The sequence below is a fragment of the Lathamus discolor genome, chromosome 8 (genome assembly GCF_037157495.1).
Source record: "Lathamus discolor isolate bLatDis1 chromosome 8, bLatDis1.hap1, whole genome shotgun sequence".
Taxonomy (NCBI): domain Eukaryota; kingdom Metazoa; phylum Chordata; class Aves; order Psittaciformes; family Psittacidae; genus Lathamus; species Lathamus discolor.
The window spans coordinates 3,259,229-3,276,675 of NC_088891.1; the positions used below are offsets into that span (position 1 = coordinate 3,259,229).

The 17,447-nt window shown below is 50.4% G+C and overlaps 1 protein-coding gene across 1 annotated transcript in view; it reads left to right on the top strand.

Annotated features, from left to right (window-relative positions):
• IGDCC3 (immunoglobulin superfamily DCC subclass member 3) overlaps window positions 1-17,447 on the top strand; it is a 96,596-nt gene that overhangs the window by 3,753 nt on the left and 75,396 nt on the right. The window contains exon 2 of the mRNA XM_065688208.1: window positions 6,075-6,380. Within this exon, the coding sequence (XP_065544280.1) occupies window positions 6,075-6,380 (306 nt within the window). The remainder of the gene's footprint in view (window positions 1-6,074; window positions 6,381-17,447) is intronic.

A 17,447-nucleotide genomic window follows, 5' to 3' on the forward strand; every position in this document is an offset into this window, starting at 1 on the left:
AACCCGAGTTTCAGAGCAGAGTCAAGGATTTGCTGCCTGGCTTTTTTTGTTCTTGTGCCTGCGATTGTGTTGATGAAGCTGACGGGAAGTGAGGAGGATGCGGGTTGTGAAGGGTGGTTCTGCTGAGTTGTGAAGGTGCTGTTGCAAAAGGATCTTTGCTGCTGAAACCTGAGAGTACGGGAAAAGGGGGAGAAGAGCTTGTGTTTCATTAGGACAGCTCTGGATCTGGAATGAGCAGGGATCAGTGCGGTGCTCAGCTCCTTGAGAGGAGCGAGGTGATGCTTTCCTCCTGCCTGAATTTCAGGGTGGGAGGTGATAAGGCAGGGGATGGCAGGGAGGAGAGAGCGCTGTGTTTCCTTTGAACTCCCTGGATAAAGAGTTTCAGAGGTTTTAACACACACAGAAACTTCTCATCTTCCAGAAGGACTTTGCCTTTCCTTTCCTTGCACACCACCCAGTCCTGCCTGCCAGTACTCAAGCTGAATGCAAGGGCTGGGTGACGGCTGTGCTGGCTGGTGGCTTTTGACACCGTGATGCACTCCCTCTCAGCACCTCTTCTGCCAGCCCTTGTGTCTCTGACCCACAGGCACCGTCACCCACCACGTGGCAGGTCTGTCCCATGCTGAGTGTGCAAGTGACCAGCCATGAGGACAGACACCTCCTTGATGCTTCCTTGCAGGCTTGGGGGCTGAACCCGACTATTCCTCTGTGCTGCATTAGAGCAGCCTTGGGGGATGAAGCCTGGAGGGACCGTGGCTCTGAGCACAGCATTTCTTATCTTGGCCAGTGCCTTTGCTGTCCTCTCATGTGCGGTTGTTTCCTGCTCGGTGTTGTATCGCTGATGCCCTCTGTGGTGAGCCTGTGATCTGGTCAGGGCTGCGAAACACGTGGGGAATGCAAATAACAGCGCATCCTGTGCTCAGCTTGCAGCCTGCTCTGTGCGAGCCTCGTGTGGATGGAGCTGCTCTGGGCAGTTAACTCGGGAAAGGTCTTTGCCCTTTTCGGCTATACCAACTTCTTTCAGCTGTGCCCTGCCTTCTTTGGAGATGGGGGAAGCACAGGAGGGCTCAGAGCTTGTTCTGGAAAGGGTCTTTTGTGCTGTGAATGCTTCCAGCTCCCTTGCGGTGTTCAGCAAGCGACCTCCTGGGATTTGCCCACTCTGGTCTTGAACATCTGAGAATTATTTGGGGCAACTTCTCTGGCTCTTTGGGCTCTGTTTGCCTTCCTCTGCTAAAATCTGCTTCCCCACTGAGGGCAGCGAAGCTGGGTGTGACTGAGCTCTGCATCAGGTGGCTGAGAGGTCACGTTATCCTCGAGAGAGACCTCCTGGAATCGCTTAACGAGTGGATGTGGTTTATGTGCCCTGATGGAAAAATCACTTTATATAACCTCCCGTGCAAAAGGGAAGGGAATAAAACATTCTGAGCCAGTAAACTTTACTGCCAGCAAGATGTGGGGCCTGTTACAGTCTATTCTCTTCTTTAAATGTAAATTTTTCTGGATGCCCTAAAGACCCAATTTGGACTTTACTGCAGTGCAGTGCTTTTTTCCTTAGGCTCTGGGTCAGCCTCAAGGACCTTTAAGGGGGCATCAGCTGGATTTTTAGGCTGCCAGTTTCATCGTCGTGAACCTTGTTATAATCTGCTGGTGAACATCTTTTGGATCCAGATACCTCTTCCTTCTATATCCTTCCATTGGCAGAACGATTAAAGCCGTGTTTTGTAGGGCTGTCCCAAGCTCACCCAGGTATTTGGTCCTAATACTCAGCTGCAGCCCACTATAAAAACTTCTGGTCCTGGCTCATGGGACTCAAGGGCATCTTCTTTTGCCTTTCTTGAAGCAGGCTGTGCTTGGTGGTGGTGAGGCTCAGTGGTGGATCAGTGCTGATTTATGCTCTGTTGCGCTGGGATGAAACACAGTAGATCAGGAAAGAGTGGATTTGGGCTCACAAGAGGCAGTTTGCAGGTGGATGTTGTGCTGTTGGTCAGATGAGAGAAGAGCTGGGGATGCCTCGGTCTCCCTGTCAGTGCTCCCAATGATGGGGCACCAGGAAGAGCAGGGTGGACCCGACTGTTCAATAGCTTGCCTTGCCATGAGCTGAGGCCAGGTCCTTGGCAGGTCATTTCATGGCTCTGTGATTAATGTTCCCTGTCTACAACAGGAGTAATAACACGGGCTTCGTCTGTCGGGACTGTGTGCTCCTGGGGCAGGGATGGCCCTGCTGGCTGTGGGTCTGGACGGGGTCCAGGAGGATGAGCCATGGTGTGACTGAGGTCCTTTGCAATGGATGTCACCGCTAATTAGAGCTTGGAGATTAGCTGCTGTCTTATTGAGAAGCACAGGAGAGAAAGCCAAAATCGCGTTTCCCAAACGGAGGAAGGACAATGCCAGGGTATAAGCAAGTCCCTTTGAAGCTTTGAACATGAATCACAGTGTCAAGTAAAAAATAATTAAACTTATTTTCCTTTAAATGTACTTCAAAGTGTCCTTTAAGCTTCCCATTAATTCGAAGTTCTTTCTCTCAGCACTAAATAAATCTCCTGGTTCAAAAGCACAAGTGCTAATTGGTTTCTGTGAGTATGGCTGGCTGCTTGATCAATAGGGGAAGTAGTTTTTGTTAAATATTTGCACATATCGTCACATATTGTATTGCTCAGGGACATGGTAAATGTTTCGCGAAAGGAGACCTGTAGAATGAGGGTTCCAATAATTTTCCTTATGGCCTTTATGTCAAAGCTAATAACGCTTCCTCCCTCCATGCTTCTGCAGACAGCAAAGCAATTTTCCCCTTGCATGTTCCCAGCACAGCCTGAGCCAAGCAACCGGTTGAGCTGCCTCATAACCCCTTCGTCTAACTGCAGACTCAGGCTGCTCTGAGCAGAGTTTTACAGTTCCTGCCTTGAGCAGAGAGGGGCGGGGAATGACCTCCACGGCAGGAGGTACCTGGGATGTTGTGTGGGATGAGCTGGGTTTGGATACGCAGCCAGCAGTTGGAGAGGGATGGGGCTTGCGGACTCTCCATGTCCATGTGCACAGCCTCGGCAATTTCCTCTCTGTCTGTCTCAATGAGTTGCCCTTTTACCGTTTCCATGTGCCTTCAGTGTCGTTTACTTCCAACTTTGTAGCATCGTTTCTGTGCCTCATTGGTAACCACCATCAGTTACTGATGCTAATGGAGTTGGGTCCTTCTCTTCTGCTCTTACCTCCTTGCTCTGTGTGTTCTCCCTCTGGCCCATCTGCGCTGAGCTCTGCAGCAAACACCAGCTTCTTGTCCCACCATGGAGGTTTCTCAGGGAGTGTCCCTTTGTGTCTCATCCTGAGCATCCTGAGGAGATAGAGCTCTGCCAGTCTTGGAAACCCAAATCCCAGTGTCCCTGAGTTTGCATGGAAAGCCCGTGTCTGGGTGAACAATAGAACTTGGCTTTTCCCAGATCCCCAGATGGGGTGGGCTTGCTTCTCCCTATGCATCCGGTGTTAGTTGGTCACCTGGCCCTGAAGCCCTAAAGGCGACTGGGTGTCTTCAAGGTCAGAAGATGAGAAAAGCATCCATTGAGGAGGAATTTGGGTGCTTCTGTACGCTGCAAGGTGTCTGCAGGTTACAAACGAGTTGCGCAGTGTCCATTGCACAGTATCACACCTCGAAGAGACCCCAGGACCGGCCAGTGCCCGTCCTCACCCTGGTGTGTGTCTGAGGGCACCATCCCTCATGATGAGAGTCTTCCCTTGTGCTGCACGAGCAGCCTGGAGTGAGGATGCAGACTGAATGTTTATGGAGGTAAACATGATTATCTCCAATCACAGGCCTTAATGATGGTTATTATAATGACAGCTATTGTGGGAAGGGCATGTAATTATGTTGATTCTTCCTTTTATTATACATATAATAATAAGCTGTTTTATCTAAGAGGACAGGGGAGCTGTGGGATGATGGGGCATTTATTTCATTAGGCATTTTTTCTGATTGCCTGTTAGGCTTAATCCTGAAATCTTGTTCAGTCTTTCTGGAGTCAGAAGTCCCCCTTTGGTTCAGTGTCAGGACAGGAGTGTCCTGATCCTACCTAACTCCCAGGAGTGCCCATGCAGGGCCCCAGTGTGGTAGATGCTGTTGAGACTCTGGCCACTTTGCAGAAAAATGCAGAGCATTCGTCTAATTCCTCTATTTTCACCAGAAAAAGGTAATTGATGGGTTGGTGCTGGCTGCAGCCTGACTTGCTGGGAGGACCCCAGGGCTATCTCATAAAAAAGAAGTCACAGTGAGCGATAGATCACTAAGATGGCTGGAGCTAGCCTGACATTTTAAGACTTAATGGGTTAATAAAGTGTGTGTTTTAGGTGTCTGTCACTAAGTAGAGTTTGTCATTCCCTGCACACACGCATACCTTGACGCAGTACCTTTGACCTGCCATGCACTACCGCTGCCTCCTTTGTCTGCTCCGTCCATCTGCCTCGGCTCAGGTTGCACTCAATGTTTATCCCCCGTAATCCAATTTAAGTTGCCGTAGAAAGCAATGGGGATTTACAGGAAGAAAGAAAATCTCCCTGGGTTTGCAGAGCAGAAAAGACAGACTTTCTTTCTCTGCTTTTTCTTTAGGGTAACTGCCTCTTCTCATCCCTTCCATTTTTACCATGCATTGCTGATCTGCCCTCCACGCTGGAGGTGCGATCCCGTCCTTGGTGGAGTCTGTGTTTGGGACAGGCATTACAAAGGCTGTGCTGTGGCGGGTGTTGGCCAAGGGAAGTCACCCATGTGCATCCCAGTTCTGGGAGCAGCTGTGGTGGAGTCGGTCCCCCTGAGCCCATGAACGAGGGGAGAAGCTGTATCACAAGTTCGAGCAGCTGGAAACCTCCACCCATTGAGGGGCTGTTGCACGAGCAAACTGTTAGAAAGGCTCTCCACGTATTTGGATGACATTGTGGTTTTCTAACTCTGCTGGAATTCTGTCTCTATTGCTGCTCTTACAAAAAATAGATATCCTCTTCCATCCGTGCATTTCCACCCTTCAGCTGTTTATATGACTCCTGTTTCCTGGTAGCTCTTTGTCTTTCATGTCAATGTGTATTTTGGGCTAATCTTTACACAATAGCTCTATTTCTGTCATCATCTGTAGCATCTACTCATGACTGCATGGCAAATTATACCCTAAAAAGGTATGCAGGACCAAGTGAGGCATAACCTGCCAAAGACACAGTGCTTAAACATTCTGTTGGCAAAAGAAGTAAATTAGGATGTATCTGTATAATGGGAAGAAACTGTTTGCCTATTGTTGGTTCAAATTCTGCAATAACTTCTCTCTCATGGACATCGTTTAGTGTAATTGCTTTGCAAGAAACCTTTTGTGTTGCTGAGCCAGAACATTATGCATTTGTATTTGGGTGCTTAACTTGCTCTTCATTAAGGACTGAATAGCACCATCCTTTGCCTGTTACAGCCTGAGAGAGACCAAAGTGACAGAAGGGCACATTGTTATGTGAGAGAGGCAACAGCCTCCTGCTCTGCCAAGTGGGAGAAGCCTCGAAGAGATGCCGGTGGCAATATGCTCTGAATCAGGAGCTGCTGATCCTCCTCTTTCCCCCGCCGGCTGTGCTGTGAACAGGTCTGGGGCATGGCATGGCCCCTTCTCTGCCTGGTTACGTGGGGAGAGGGGTGGGTTTCTTGAGCTGGTGTCATCTTCTGCTCCTGGGGTGGCAATGGCTCATGCCCCGTGCTTGTGCAAGTTTGGCTTGCCTGTTGCTGCACCCCTGCAAAGGGAGGTGAAGTGGCAGTGTGCAGGGGGGTATGCTGAGGAAGTGGATCTGGGGTTTGACAAGCTTACAGAGGGGTGTGCATGCCCATCCACTTCCTCAAAGGCAGTCTGTGCCTATGGTTGTGCCTTTGGAAATCGCATCCTGAGATTTTGAGAGCAAAGCCTTGGGAGGCAAAGCGTGCTCCAGAGGTTTGTGTTCCTCTGAAACACTCGCACCTTTTAGCCCTACGATGACATGTTTTCATCATCTCCCATTTGCTGCGGTAGCACTTGGCTCTTTCTGCTCCTTGTGGACACGCTGCTGACTCTGTCCTTCTCTTTTCGTTTTAGATCTTGGCCATTCCTCCGAGCTGGCGTTTGTTGTGGAGCCAAGCGATGACATAGCTGTGCAGGAGCAACCCTTGATCCTCTACTGCCAGGTGGAGGGCATCCAGCCCATCACCATCACGTGGCGGAAGAACGGCGCGCTGATCGTGGACAATGAGAATGCCTTCATGTTGTCCAATGGGTCGCTCTACGTCTCCCGCTTCCAGAGGCTCCGGGGAGATGGGTCCTCGGATGAAGGCGAGTACGACTGCATGGCACAAAACCACTACGGGCTGCTGGTGAGCAGGAAGGCCAAGATTCAAGCAGCGAGTAAGTACGGGCATCGTCCCACCTGCACCTCATGGGACAATGCTCCAAGGGGTTTGGGAAGCAGGAGGGCAGTGTGGTGGATGCTGGGTGTTCGAGGGGCAGGATTAAAGAGAAACCTGGAGCTGGTGTGGGGCTCTGACTGGCATCTGTTCAGGTGTGAAAGCAGAGCTAATCAGCCTTCTTTAGGAGAAACTAGAAGCCGCCTTTTAGCAGTAAATTCCCTGTCTTGGAGGGTGGTGTGTGACGTTAGAGTGATGTGGTGAAGTGGTCTGTGGTTCGTGGCTCTCCTGCAGTGGATTTGGAAGCCCCTTTGCTGTGCAGCATGGCTGGGCTCTGTGTGGCAGGCAATGCTTTCCAAACCATAGGCAAAGACCTTCTGAAGGTCATGGTTTCTTTCACTTTGTTATTTAAGGCAGGCAGTGTGGAGGCAGCAAGGTCTTATTTACTACCCGGTGTGGCAGTGCCTTTGAGGGCAAGGCTAACAACGCAGACAGATTGTCTGGTGGGGAAGCCCGGAGGAGGAGAGAGATGAAAATGTCAGCAAGGGAATGAAATTTAAAGGTGGGGGAGGAAGAATTACAGGGCCGGCTGTGGCTTCAGCCCTGTGCGGTACCCAGCCTAGCCCATTGCATCGCTGTGGTCAGTGGTGGTCCTGTTGGGTCTCCTGTAGGATTCCCCTGTCCAGCTCTGGTTGCTGGTTTGTATTTGTCCCAGGACTGATGGCAGAGCTGAGACTGTTGGAGGTTTCTGTCCCTGTTGTGTTGGTGGCCAGCTTTGCCCACAGGCTCTCTGTGGGCTCCGGGGATGCAGCCACTAATCCCTTTTGCATTCAGGCAAGTCTCTGCTGGGTGTAATTCATATCAGGGTGTGAGGACAGGTGTCTGGTGCAGCCCCAGGACCTGCCTGAATGCTGGTTTGTTGAATGAGTTCTACTGAAGGGTTCTCCATCTTGTCTGCGAGATGGGTACCATTCTTCTTTCTGTGCAAGCCACTTACTGCAGCTTCTGTTGCATTTGCAAAACACACTGTGGAAAAGTCTATGACAAAGTCTGGGGCTGAGGTCCCCTGGCTGCTGCACTTCCCAAACTGGGGGGGCCTTTGGGAGCGCTGCTGCCCGCTCCCCGCGGTGCCGGGGCCTGCTGGCAGCACACCAAGGGAACACTCCAGCCCTTGTGTATAACAATCCCCGAGTGCATGAAGTGGCCATCTGCAAACGTAGCTTTTCAGCACTGTAAGAAGTGACATTGTCCAGGAGCCAAGGGCTTTGGGTCCATGCCAGATTAGCAGCTGGATCTCAAACTTGTCAGTCTTGTGGTGCTGAACCTTGGAGCACTTGCGGTGAACGCCTCTGGCATTTATGAGCTGGGAGCTGGCTGGTGCACGAGCACAGTGGCAAACTTCTCAGGCCTGTAAACAGGAGACGTGAGAGCTGGAGGAATTACCTTTGGGATAGTGGATTGTCAATAAACACTGTTATCTTGCTCCTGCATCAATATGTATGTGATGTGCTGTGTGTCCCTGAATAGCATTTCCTTTTGTAGCCATCGGTTCGCATGAATCAAAATGAAAAAGATTGTGTTGAAAATGCTCTGGACTCTATTCTGGCTGCAGGCTTGGTTTCTTGCCAGCCCTGAGAAGAGGTCTGGGTGAAGCCAGCACAAAACAGCAGGCACCTGGCCTTGATGCCACAGGTGCCTGTGGATAACGGGAATGAAATGGGATGTTTTGTTGGCTTTAAGCTAACAGAGGGGAGATTTAGATTAGATGTTAGAAAAAATTCTTCACTATGAGAGGGGCTGCCCCATCCCTGGCAGTGCTCAAGGCCAGGTTGGACACAGGGGCTTGGAGCAAGCTGCTCCAGTGGAAGGGGTCCCTGCCCGTGGCAGGGGGGTTGGAACTGGATGAGCTTTAAGGTCCCTTCCACTCCAAACCATTCTATGATGCTTTTGTTCTGTGTTGTGGGCAAATGTAACAGTGATTTCCCTTGTCCTGAGTCCTGGTAAGCAAGTCAAAGAAGGGTAATTCTCCCCGTTTTAGAGATGCTGGGGCCATTGCATGGAAGAAGTGGGTGCTGGCTGCCTGGAAGGAGAAATAAAACAAGCGCCAAGCAGACCTTTGCGGAGCAGAGTAAATAGTGCCAGTGGGTAAAACCTCATCCCTGTGCTGATCTTCCCTCTGAGCCTGACATCTGAACACAAAAGCAGAGGAGGAATAAAAACCTTTCACAAACAAAAATCTTGAAAGTTGATCAAGGCCGTGCTACTGAGGAATAAAAGAGATCTGACAGAGCGGAGCCCCTCGAGAGCTCTGCTGCACTTTTCGCTGTCTTCAAAGGCAGGCTGTTAGTCTCGTATCACCGTTACAGACCCTGGCTTTGTGTTATTGCTTGGAATATAATCTTGGCTCGGAGGAATGTACATATTTGCATTCAGGAAATGTGGGCTGGATAGCGTATTTTTATGTTTCAGATTTACTTCAACGCTTGGCATTGAGGAAAATTGAACTGGAAGAATACGCTGCTCTCAGCCACGGCTCTGCGTGCGGCCCCCGTGGGCTCGAGGTGCAGGGAGTTTCCCCGCGGAGCAGGCACTGCTTAAAGCCTGCCTCCTCAAAGTTGACTCATTCAATGGATGTCACTAAAATTCAGGGGGATTTCTGCATGGCATCATCTGTAACCAAAGATGCTCAGTGGAGGGAAGCGGAGCTGAGCTTGTGGCTGGGTTGGCAGCTCCGATGCTGAAGATATTGATAATGCTTTTGTCGTGTAACCTTCTTTTGCTCAAGTACGAGTGTGCAAGAAGCCTACACGTGACTGGGTTGAGCAGAGGCATTTCCCCCCCTCTGCCTGACGCTGGCTGGAATTTTTTGAGTTGTTGTTCCTGTGTCTGGTCAAACCGTGGTGTGTTAGTTCAAAAGGGTGTGGAATGCAACATGTTGTTATAATCTGATCAGGTTATTGAATACAGAGCTCTTCTTCCTCCTAATGACAGTTCATAATTTCTCGTGACTCCAAGCTGTCTTAATTAAAATCAGTTTATAGCAGGGTGTTCTCTGGAGGCACAGCTTGGCTGTGTCTTCACGGGTCTCTTTGAGGAGCTGTATTTCCCTTTGCGTGACAGAAGCTGATGGATGCAGATACTCTCTGAGCAACAGTAACAACTAGAGTCCACTCCTTTGGAAGCTGAGCTCCCCAAAACACAGCCACCTTTCTTCCCGTCACCACCCTTTGCTAAACTTGCTCTTCCTTGACTCTGATCATGTTGCCTCATGGCATTTTCAGCGCTCTTTTGCCGATGCTGTAATTTGATGGAGCTGGCTCCACATCATCATAAATCACAGCCCAGGCAGTGGAGTAAGACCCATTGATTATATCACTCAATAACAAGCAGTTACCACTAATTGGAAATCACCATCAAACTGCGTATTGGATCAGGCTCCGCACGCATCCAGCCTGAGAGTAGCAATTTTCCCTGTTTGAGCTGGTGCTGTGAGGGGAAAAAAAATAGGAAAGAGGGAAAATAAGTCAATTGTGCAATTCAGAGCCAAAGAGGTTTCTTGAAGTTGGATGAGATGGACCTGCCCAATATTTGAAGTACTGTAGGACTTGAGAATAGCTCTGGAGAGATCTTGAGGCTCTTTCCTCATCGTGTCTCACTGTGGAAGAACAGTTTTGTGGCCAAGCATAGCAGCACACATCCCCATGCCCTTCTCTGCTCCCATACCCCTTCCCTTCTGCATCCTGCCCCAAATCCTGCTCCTGCATCCCACTGTGCCTGGTGGTGCATGGCACTTACCCTGCCAGCAGGAAGGCAGGACTGATAACCTGAGCAAGGCAGATGTTATGACTCTTCCCTGCACTGATCCCTGCAGACAGCAGCAGCAGCTCCTCTCACCCAGCCTGGGACCAGGCATGACCAAACACACTGACCACTGTGACCTCCAGGCCAAGGGCCTTAAGGCCATCTGCAGAACACAAAAAGGGGGAAGTCTGGTGCATCTGCATGCTCCCAAGTTGGTTTTCCTGCCAAGCTGTGTGCTAGGGGAGGAGGTTGGGAATTGCGGGGCTTTTAAAGCAGCAAAGATCTTCCCATCCTTTCAGCTCCTCTGCACAGAATATATTCAGGGTTTAACCTGCAGCCCCCTTTCCAGGCTCTGGGGTGGTGGGAAGAGCTGCTGAGCCCAAATAATGGCAGCATTTATAAGAGTGTAGAGACAAGAAGGAAGTCTAAAAGGATTAGGGAGAGACAAAGGGGGCTGATTATTTTATGGGTCACAATACAAGGCATTTGAGTGAGATCACAAAGGGATGTAATTACAAAAGAAGGCCATACTGGGGGGATCAAACCAGGATTAGAGTGGGAAATGTTTTTACACAGTTTTGTTCCACTCATTATGAAGTTAGCATTTTAAATTAAGGTTTAAATAAGGTGGCACCAAAGTTGTCACCAAGGTATTTCCTGGGCAGTGCCACTGTTTGGATGCAGATTGCGAGTCTCAGCTCAAAACATCAAGGCAGACCCTTAAACACGTGGCTTTTGCCGTTGGGTTTGCTTGTGCATGTACAGTATCTGCTGCTGGAAGGGGGCTCTTTTTGCGATGACATGTTTTTAGCTGTGTGAAATGCATGCTGAGGTAAAGGTATGCTTTTAAAGCAAGTGCACTGGTGTTGGTTTGCAGCTCGGGAGACTTGGTCCTGTTACTCCCAGCAACTTCTGGCTGTCACTTGTATTTTATTGCAGTTCAACCCCTGGTGTTGCATGTCAACTTTCCTCCATCCACAAATGAGTGTTCTTTCTTTCCACTTGTGGCTCTGCTTGCCTTTGATGCCCTTTCTTCTCAAATGCTGAGTAGAAGGGCTCAGCCCCGATGCCGGTGATGGTTACTGTGTGTGCTTTGAATGCTTATGGTTCTTGGGAAGCCCAGAGCAGCAGGTTTCAGAGGGGAAAAATACCTGTGAAGGGAAGAAAAAGGCATGAAGCCAAGCAAAAAGACTGTGAGAGGTTCCTGTGAGAGGATGCATAAGGTGAGTGAGGGGGTTATTTCCCTCCGTCAGCTCTTTTGGCACCTCTAGGACATGCTGGCTCGTGTGGTGCTGCCTCTCACATCTGCACTATTGCAGTGTTTGGCTCTGTGTGTGCTGCAAAACAAATGTACAAATACAGGGGTCATCAGGGGGAGATGGGAGAGATTTGCCTGGCAATTTCAGTAGATTTGCAGGATTAAGAGAGTTTGTCACTTACCACCCACTGCATTCCAGTGTCTGCGTGTAACAGCCAGGATTCATCCTGAGACTTGAGCACGTTTCAAGACCATATTTCTTTCGGCTGCTCATTTCATAGCAGTGTAATAGTTATTTAAATATCATCTTGCACTTCTTAGCGAGGCTCCTAACGCGGATGCGCCAACCTGAGTGCTGGCAGTGTTCTCTCTCATATAGGGGGTTTGCACTCCAGGCAGTAATGTCACTTAGTCATTTATAGAGAAGCTCAGGGGAAATATATCAGAAGAATTTCATTAATGGGAGCACTGTTGAGTTATTTGTCTCAATTAACTCTTGGAGCACAGCTGAGGAAGTTCTGACATCTCTGCAGCCCACACCTGCAGCGTGAGGCTGCTCCCAAGTTCGCTGCTTGCTCCCGTAACGCAGGGTGATGCTCTGCTGGTACCCACACCAGCAGCCCTAGGGGCACAACAACAGTGCCTAGCATCACAGTCCTTTACGCTGCTGTCCCTCTGCCTGCTGCTTTGCTCCAGCCTCTTGAAGCATGGGACCACCCTCCTCTCTTATTTTATTCAGGAGGACAGGTCTCTGCTACCTAAATCTTCTGCTTGCAGTCTTTACCCCTGGACCTCTTTGGTGCTGTCACCTAGAGCAGCTCTTTATCTACTTAGGCTTGTCTCAGCTTAAGGATTTGTAATTATGCAGTTGTTTTTCCAGCTGGCTGATGACGGTGGCATGCTTATATATGACTTTCACTCTCATTCTGCCCTACAAAGGTCCCACATGGTATGGCTGGTAACATCCATGCACCACTTGTGCCTCAGTTTCCCCCCTATGAACCTGGGGTGGGTTCACTGTCACTGCTGTCATTTGTGCACCCCTCTGAGCACCCTGAGGGGGGACAAGTTGCTATTTCATGTTTATGGGGGACCCACATTAGCTCTGTGTGGTGTTTCATCTGCTTCCCTGCAAGCCTGCCAAGACGTGAGGGTGTGTAGTGCTGGGAAAGGCTGGTGCCCAGGTGAGAGAGGGGCTGTTTTCTGCTGCCATTCATTGGCAGGGCTGTGAGCAGGAATTGATTTTCGAGGGCATTTGACCAGAGCAATCAATGCTTTTGATCTAGTGAGTAACTGGTGAGTTAAAGGAAAGCATCGCTGCGTTTGCCTTGAAGCTGGCCATAGCTGTAACCCACAGTTACTGGACACAGCAAAAGACGTAAATACATGAAAGGGTACAGAAGCTGTAGAGAAAAACACCTGATTTCATCAGGGCTGTGTCTTGTGCTGATCCCTGCCCACAGCAACCTGCCCACTATGAGACTGGGTTTGGGGACCCTTTGGGTGCAGTATGAGCAAGGCCAGCCTCACAAATCCCCTCTCCTGGGTGAGTCCCCCAAAGCTGCTTGCCCGATGCTCCAGGAGGAGACTTGGGAAAGCCATTGGTAGGAGCTCCATGACACTGAGGGATGCTGGATCCCAGCATCATGGACCACCTCTTCCGCTCCAGTTTCGGCTCTGTCCACCACCACAGCCCTGTTGCTGGGAAGGGAGTCTGCTCCCACTTCTCCCAGGCACAGCATATGGTTTTCAGCGAGGTTCTTGCTTTAAACCCAATTTTACAGTTGGGTTGACTGAGGCAAAAGGAGGTCAAACGATTCGCCTGAGGTCACTCAATAAGTGGCTCAGATTAAATCTCAACCCAGGCCGCTGCCCGTTCCCAGCGCTGGCGGTGCTGACCGGGCCAGATGGCCTCTGAATGCCGCGTCAAGATCCTCGCCTTTTTCTCTACCTCATTGTTCTCCATTGTGGACTTCTGAATGCAGGACCTTGAAAGTGAGAGTCATTTGGATTCGCCGAGTCCAAGTTACTCTGTTTAATGACATGGATTTGCAGGAGAGGGTTTGAACGCACTGCTTCGCTATGTGAATTTTGCAGAGATTTGCCTCTTTGCTTTGGTTTCCTGATGTTAAAACTCTCTCTGCTCTGACCAGCCATGACCTCTCTCATTCCTGACCAGCTAAAATTGGTCCCTTACCCTTCCAGCTGCCCTGCTGCTGTCTGACGGGCTGCACGGCTGCTCTGGCTTTGTACCTGTGCAGGTTTGTCCATCTGAGGCCTTGACCCCTGGGATATTCCCCGGGTGATTTTGCTGCAGCTTCTGCACCACTCTGGTCTGTCTGTGCTGTCTGTGTATTTCCCCTTAGCTTCATCCTGGGATCGCACAAGGGGGACAGTGCAGGGTGCTGCTGGATGGACAATGTTGTGCGTATGGCTCCGAGAACCCACAGGCTCTTCTCATCTGGAGATGCAGAAGGAGATGCTGCTGCTCTGGTGTGGTGTCCCATGTAGCCTCCTGACACTAGTAGGCTCCAGCTAAAGCAATACATTGGGTTTCGCAAGACGAGCTCCATCCCCACTCTCTAAACTAAGGAGCTGCCTGGAAAAGCACAGCTCCATAAGCTCTTTTGGAAAGCAGGTGGGCAAATCCTCGGGTCTCACAGAGCAGAGACCATCTGCCCAGGGCACAGCAGGCTATTCCCCCCATGTACCCCTGCTTGTCTGGGGCAGGCTGCAGTCCTGGGGGTGGTGGGGGGTTCTCCTGTTCCCCCACATCCCTCTGCATCCCTCCCACAGCAGGGCCCTCTCTCTGGCCACTCACATGCCTCAGTAAGTTGGCACCTCTTGAGCATGCCTTGATTAATAGTGGGTTTTTGTCGGCCCTAAGAGGCCCCCATTATGTCCTTTTGATGCTGCGTTTTGCACTTACCACTGTCACTGAGCTCAATGACTGATTTTCACAGGTCATGGGAGAGGGACAATGGATCAGGCCACATTTGGAAGAAACAAATGAAATTTTGCTGCAACTGAGAGCACTAATTAAGAGTGAGGATCAATTTGGGCGTACAAAAGAGATAGTTTTAGGCTGCTGGTGTGTAAATGAGCGGCGGTGTTGCAGTAGCAGAAAAGGCTCAGTGTGTGCATACTTCAGCTGCAGCATTGTACTCCACTGCATTTGATCGATCCCTCTGTGTGCTTATTCATCGAGGGAAGACCAAGTGTTTTCCTGCCTGCTGTGCCTGGGAGGAGCAGGACAGCAAACCTGCCGCATCAAGTCATGTTTGATCCCTGGCAGATGTTTCTGGCCAGGAGCAGGAGCTTGTTTGTCTTCGGTTGTGTTGCTCATCTCGGAGCATGGCACTGCAAACTGGCTGCTGGCTTTTGAGCGCCGTGCATTGAGGTCCCTGCCCATCCCTGTGGGCAAGGTGATGCCCATCCTCACTGTGGGCCAGAGTTCACCCCTAAGGGATTACACTGCATTGCTGAGACTGCAGAGGAAGGTGGTGTCAAAAAGGAAGGGCGGTATTGAACTTTCATCAGAGGATGTCATGGATGTGGTAGGAAGGACCAGAAAAGCCAAGGGTGTGCAAGCTGGGTTCATGGCTTTACTGAGCACTGAAGAAGCGTGATTCAGATTTGCCCAAACCATCACATACAACAAAGAGTCAGAGCTGATGTGTATTTGGGATGAGCTGGTTGCAAATGTCCAGGCTGTGCCAGTCAAAATCAGCTTGCAGATCGTTTTGGTAAAATCATGTCTGGTTTTGGTTGGATTTGCCTCAGGCAGAAGTGTAGGAGCATCAATTGGAGCATCCTTTTATCAGTAAGGTTCTCTGGGGCCTTTTGGCTTCCCATAAAGCAAAGACTAAATGGATTTGAATCCAAACGCGTTTTTGGTACTGAGCAAACCTCCAAAACAATGACATTCAGCCTTGGTCTGGGTGTTTGCTCTCATCCTGAGCTCTCTGTGGTGACGTTGCCCTGCATGGCCAAGCAACGCAGCCACATCGCCTTGGTCCCCAGCCTGGCATCTCCATCCGAGGCGAAGGTGCTTGCTGAGGCACTTTGTTTGCTGGGAGCAGCATCCGTGTCCAGCTCACCACGGTTTCCCACGGCACTGTGTAAAGGGGTGGGAGGGAAAGTCCCGACTGGGGCTTTCATTATGATCCTAATGCTTGGGAGGAGAGGAGAGGCAGGGCCCCAAGGGGGTCAGCTTGAGCTCTCTCTCAAAAGGAAGGGAGGGGAGAGAAGAAGGAAAGTCTCTGCATGCTGGACTGGCCATTTGAAAAATGACAATGTAAATGTATTCATTTGTTTTATGGTGGCCAAAGAGAAAACAGCTTCCTTGTCCCTTGGGGGCACCTATGGGTGCTCTAGACCTTCGTGAAGGCTCAGGCTCTGCAGGCACTTGGCACCTCTAAATGACAGGGGCTGGTCAGCATCCTAAATAAGAGCCTGGGCTGTACTGTAAGGATCCAGACTTGACTGTTTTGGCTGAAGCAGCGTGGCGGTTGATGCCTTGGGGAGGCTGGCTCGGTCACTGCTGTCCCCTGTGGCATGGGTCACCCTCTTGATGCCCTTGTACCTCCAGCAATTGGGGACAGAGGCATTGGTGCTGCCCAGCCCCTTGGGTTTGGGGTCCTGTCACCCACAGACGGTGTGCACTGGGGTGGTGCAGGGGGCCCTGACCTGCTTGAAGCTGTCAGAGCTGTTACCAGCACCGCCAGCAGCTCCTTCCCATCGCAGTGGGTCTGGGGAGGCCCATTCCCTCCAGGCACACTGCTCAGCACTCATTGCTCTGTGGCTGACTGGGGCTGAGGGGTTGGGGAGCTGCATGGACCTTGCATTGCTGTGGGCTCTTGATTTTCATAAGCCTTGTGGGTCTGGCTTTTCTGAGACCTTTGAGCTTGTACCCAACCATCTGGGAACCAGCCAGAGGGTTCAGGAGTTCTTTCAGGGGAAGGCAGAGCTTCCTGCATCATATATTCAGATGCAAAAACCTCCTGGACAATGAATTTTAAAGACCAGTGTGGGTCTAGGTGCACAGGAGGTGTTTGTGGTTCTGGGCTGGGGAACACGTAGAAGCCTTCCTGGTTTAAAGTGTAGTTTGCATACGTTTGAAGCACCTCTGTGATTCACACTGCTGTATCCCAGGGGGAAACGGGATTTGTTCTTGTACAGCTCTGTGCCCAAGGGGAGCCTGCTTAATTTGCCTTTTGCTAACTAGGTTCCCCCACGAATGAGAGATTACCTGCTCTTCCAAAAGCATTTCCAGTGTGCAGAGAAGTCTGGATGACTCACAACTTTTAATTAGGTCTCCTGACCGAGGCAAGGATCCCTCCTTTCTCCCTCCCTCCCTCCCTTCCAGAGAGGTGGTGATTAGAATTACAATGAAGATAATCCAAACTGTATGTGTAGGGGTTTCTGTAAGCGGAGAACAAAGCAGGACATCCATCTGGTGAGTGTGAGCCCATAATACCTTTCTGCTCATTTCTCCAGTGCAACGGGAGCTGCTTGGGACGGAAGCAGGCTCATTATTTTGGACAGGCTTGCTGACACGCAGAGCAGGGCCGGTTTGTAATCTCCGACGCACTGAAACCACTGCTCAGGAAGGAGCAGTGCTTTTAGTTTTAAGTCTACCTTTGTATTTCTCCTAGTTAAAATGTGCAGCGATGAGGGATGTACCAACCTCTTCTGTGCCTGCCATTAATTAGTGGATGAATGGGAGATGCCCTTAGTTTTAGCAAGGGTAATCAAAGCTGGAAGGGAGTTTTAAAAGGCACTACCCAGCAGCCAAGCGAAGCCTGTCCTGTGATAAACATCCCAGCAGCAGTGGGGAAATGCATTAGCTGGAGACAGCTTCTTTTCCAAGTGATGCTATTTCCCCTCCCTTAAAATCCCCTCTGTATCTGACAGAGCTTCTGCCTCCAACCTTTGCCTTCCCTTATGTCCTGTCTTTGCAGCAGGAGGCTCTCCTTGTGCCACGGGCTCTGCTTCCCCATGCGGTGC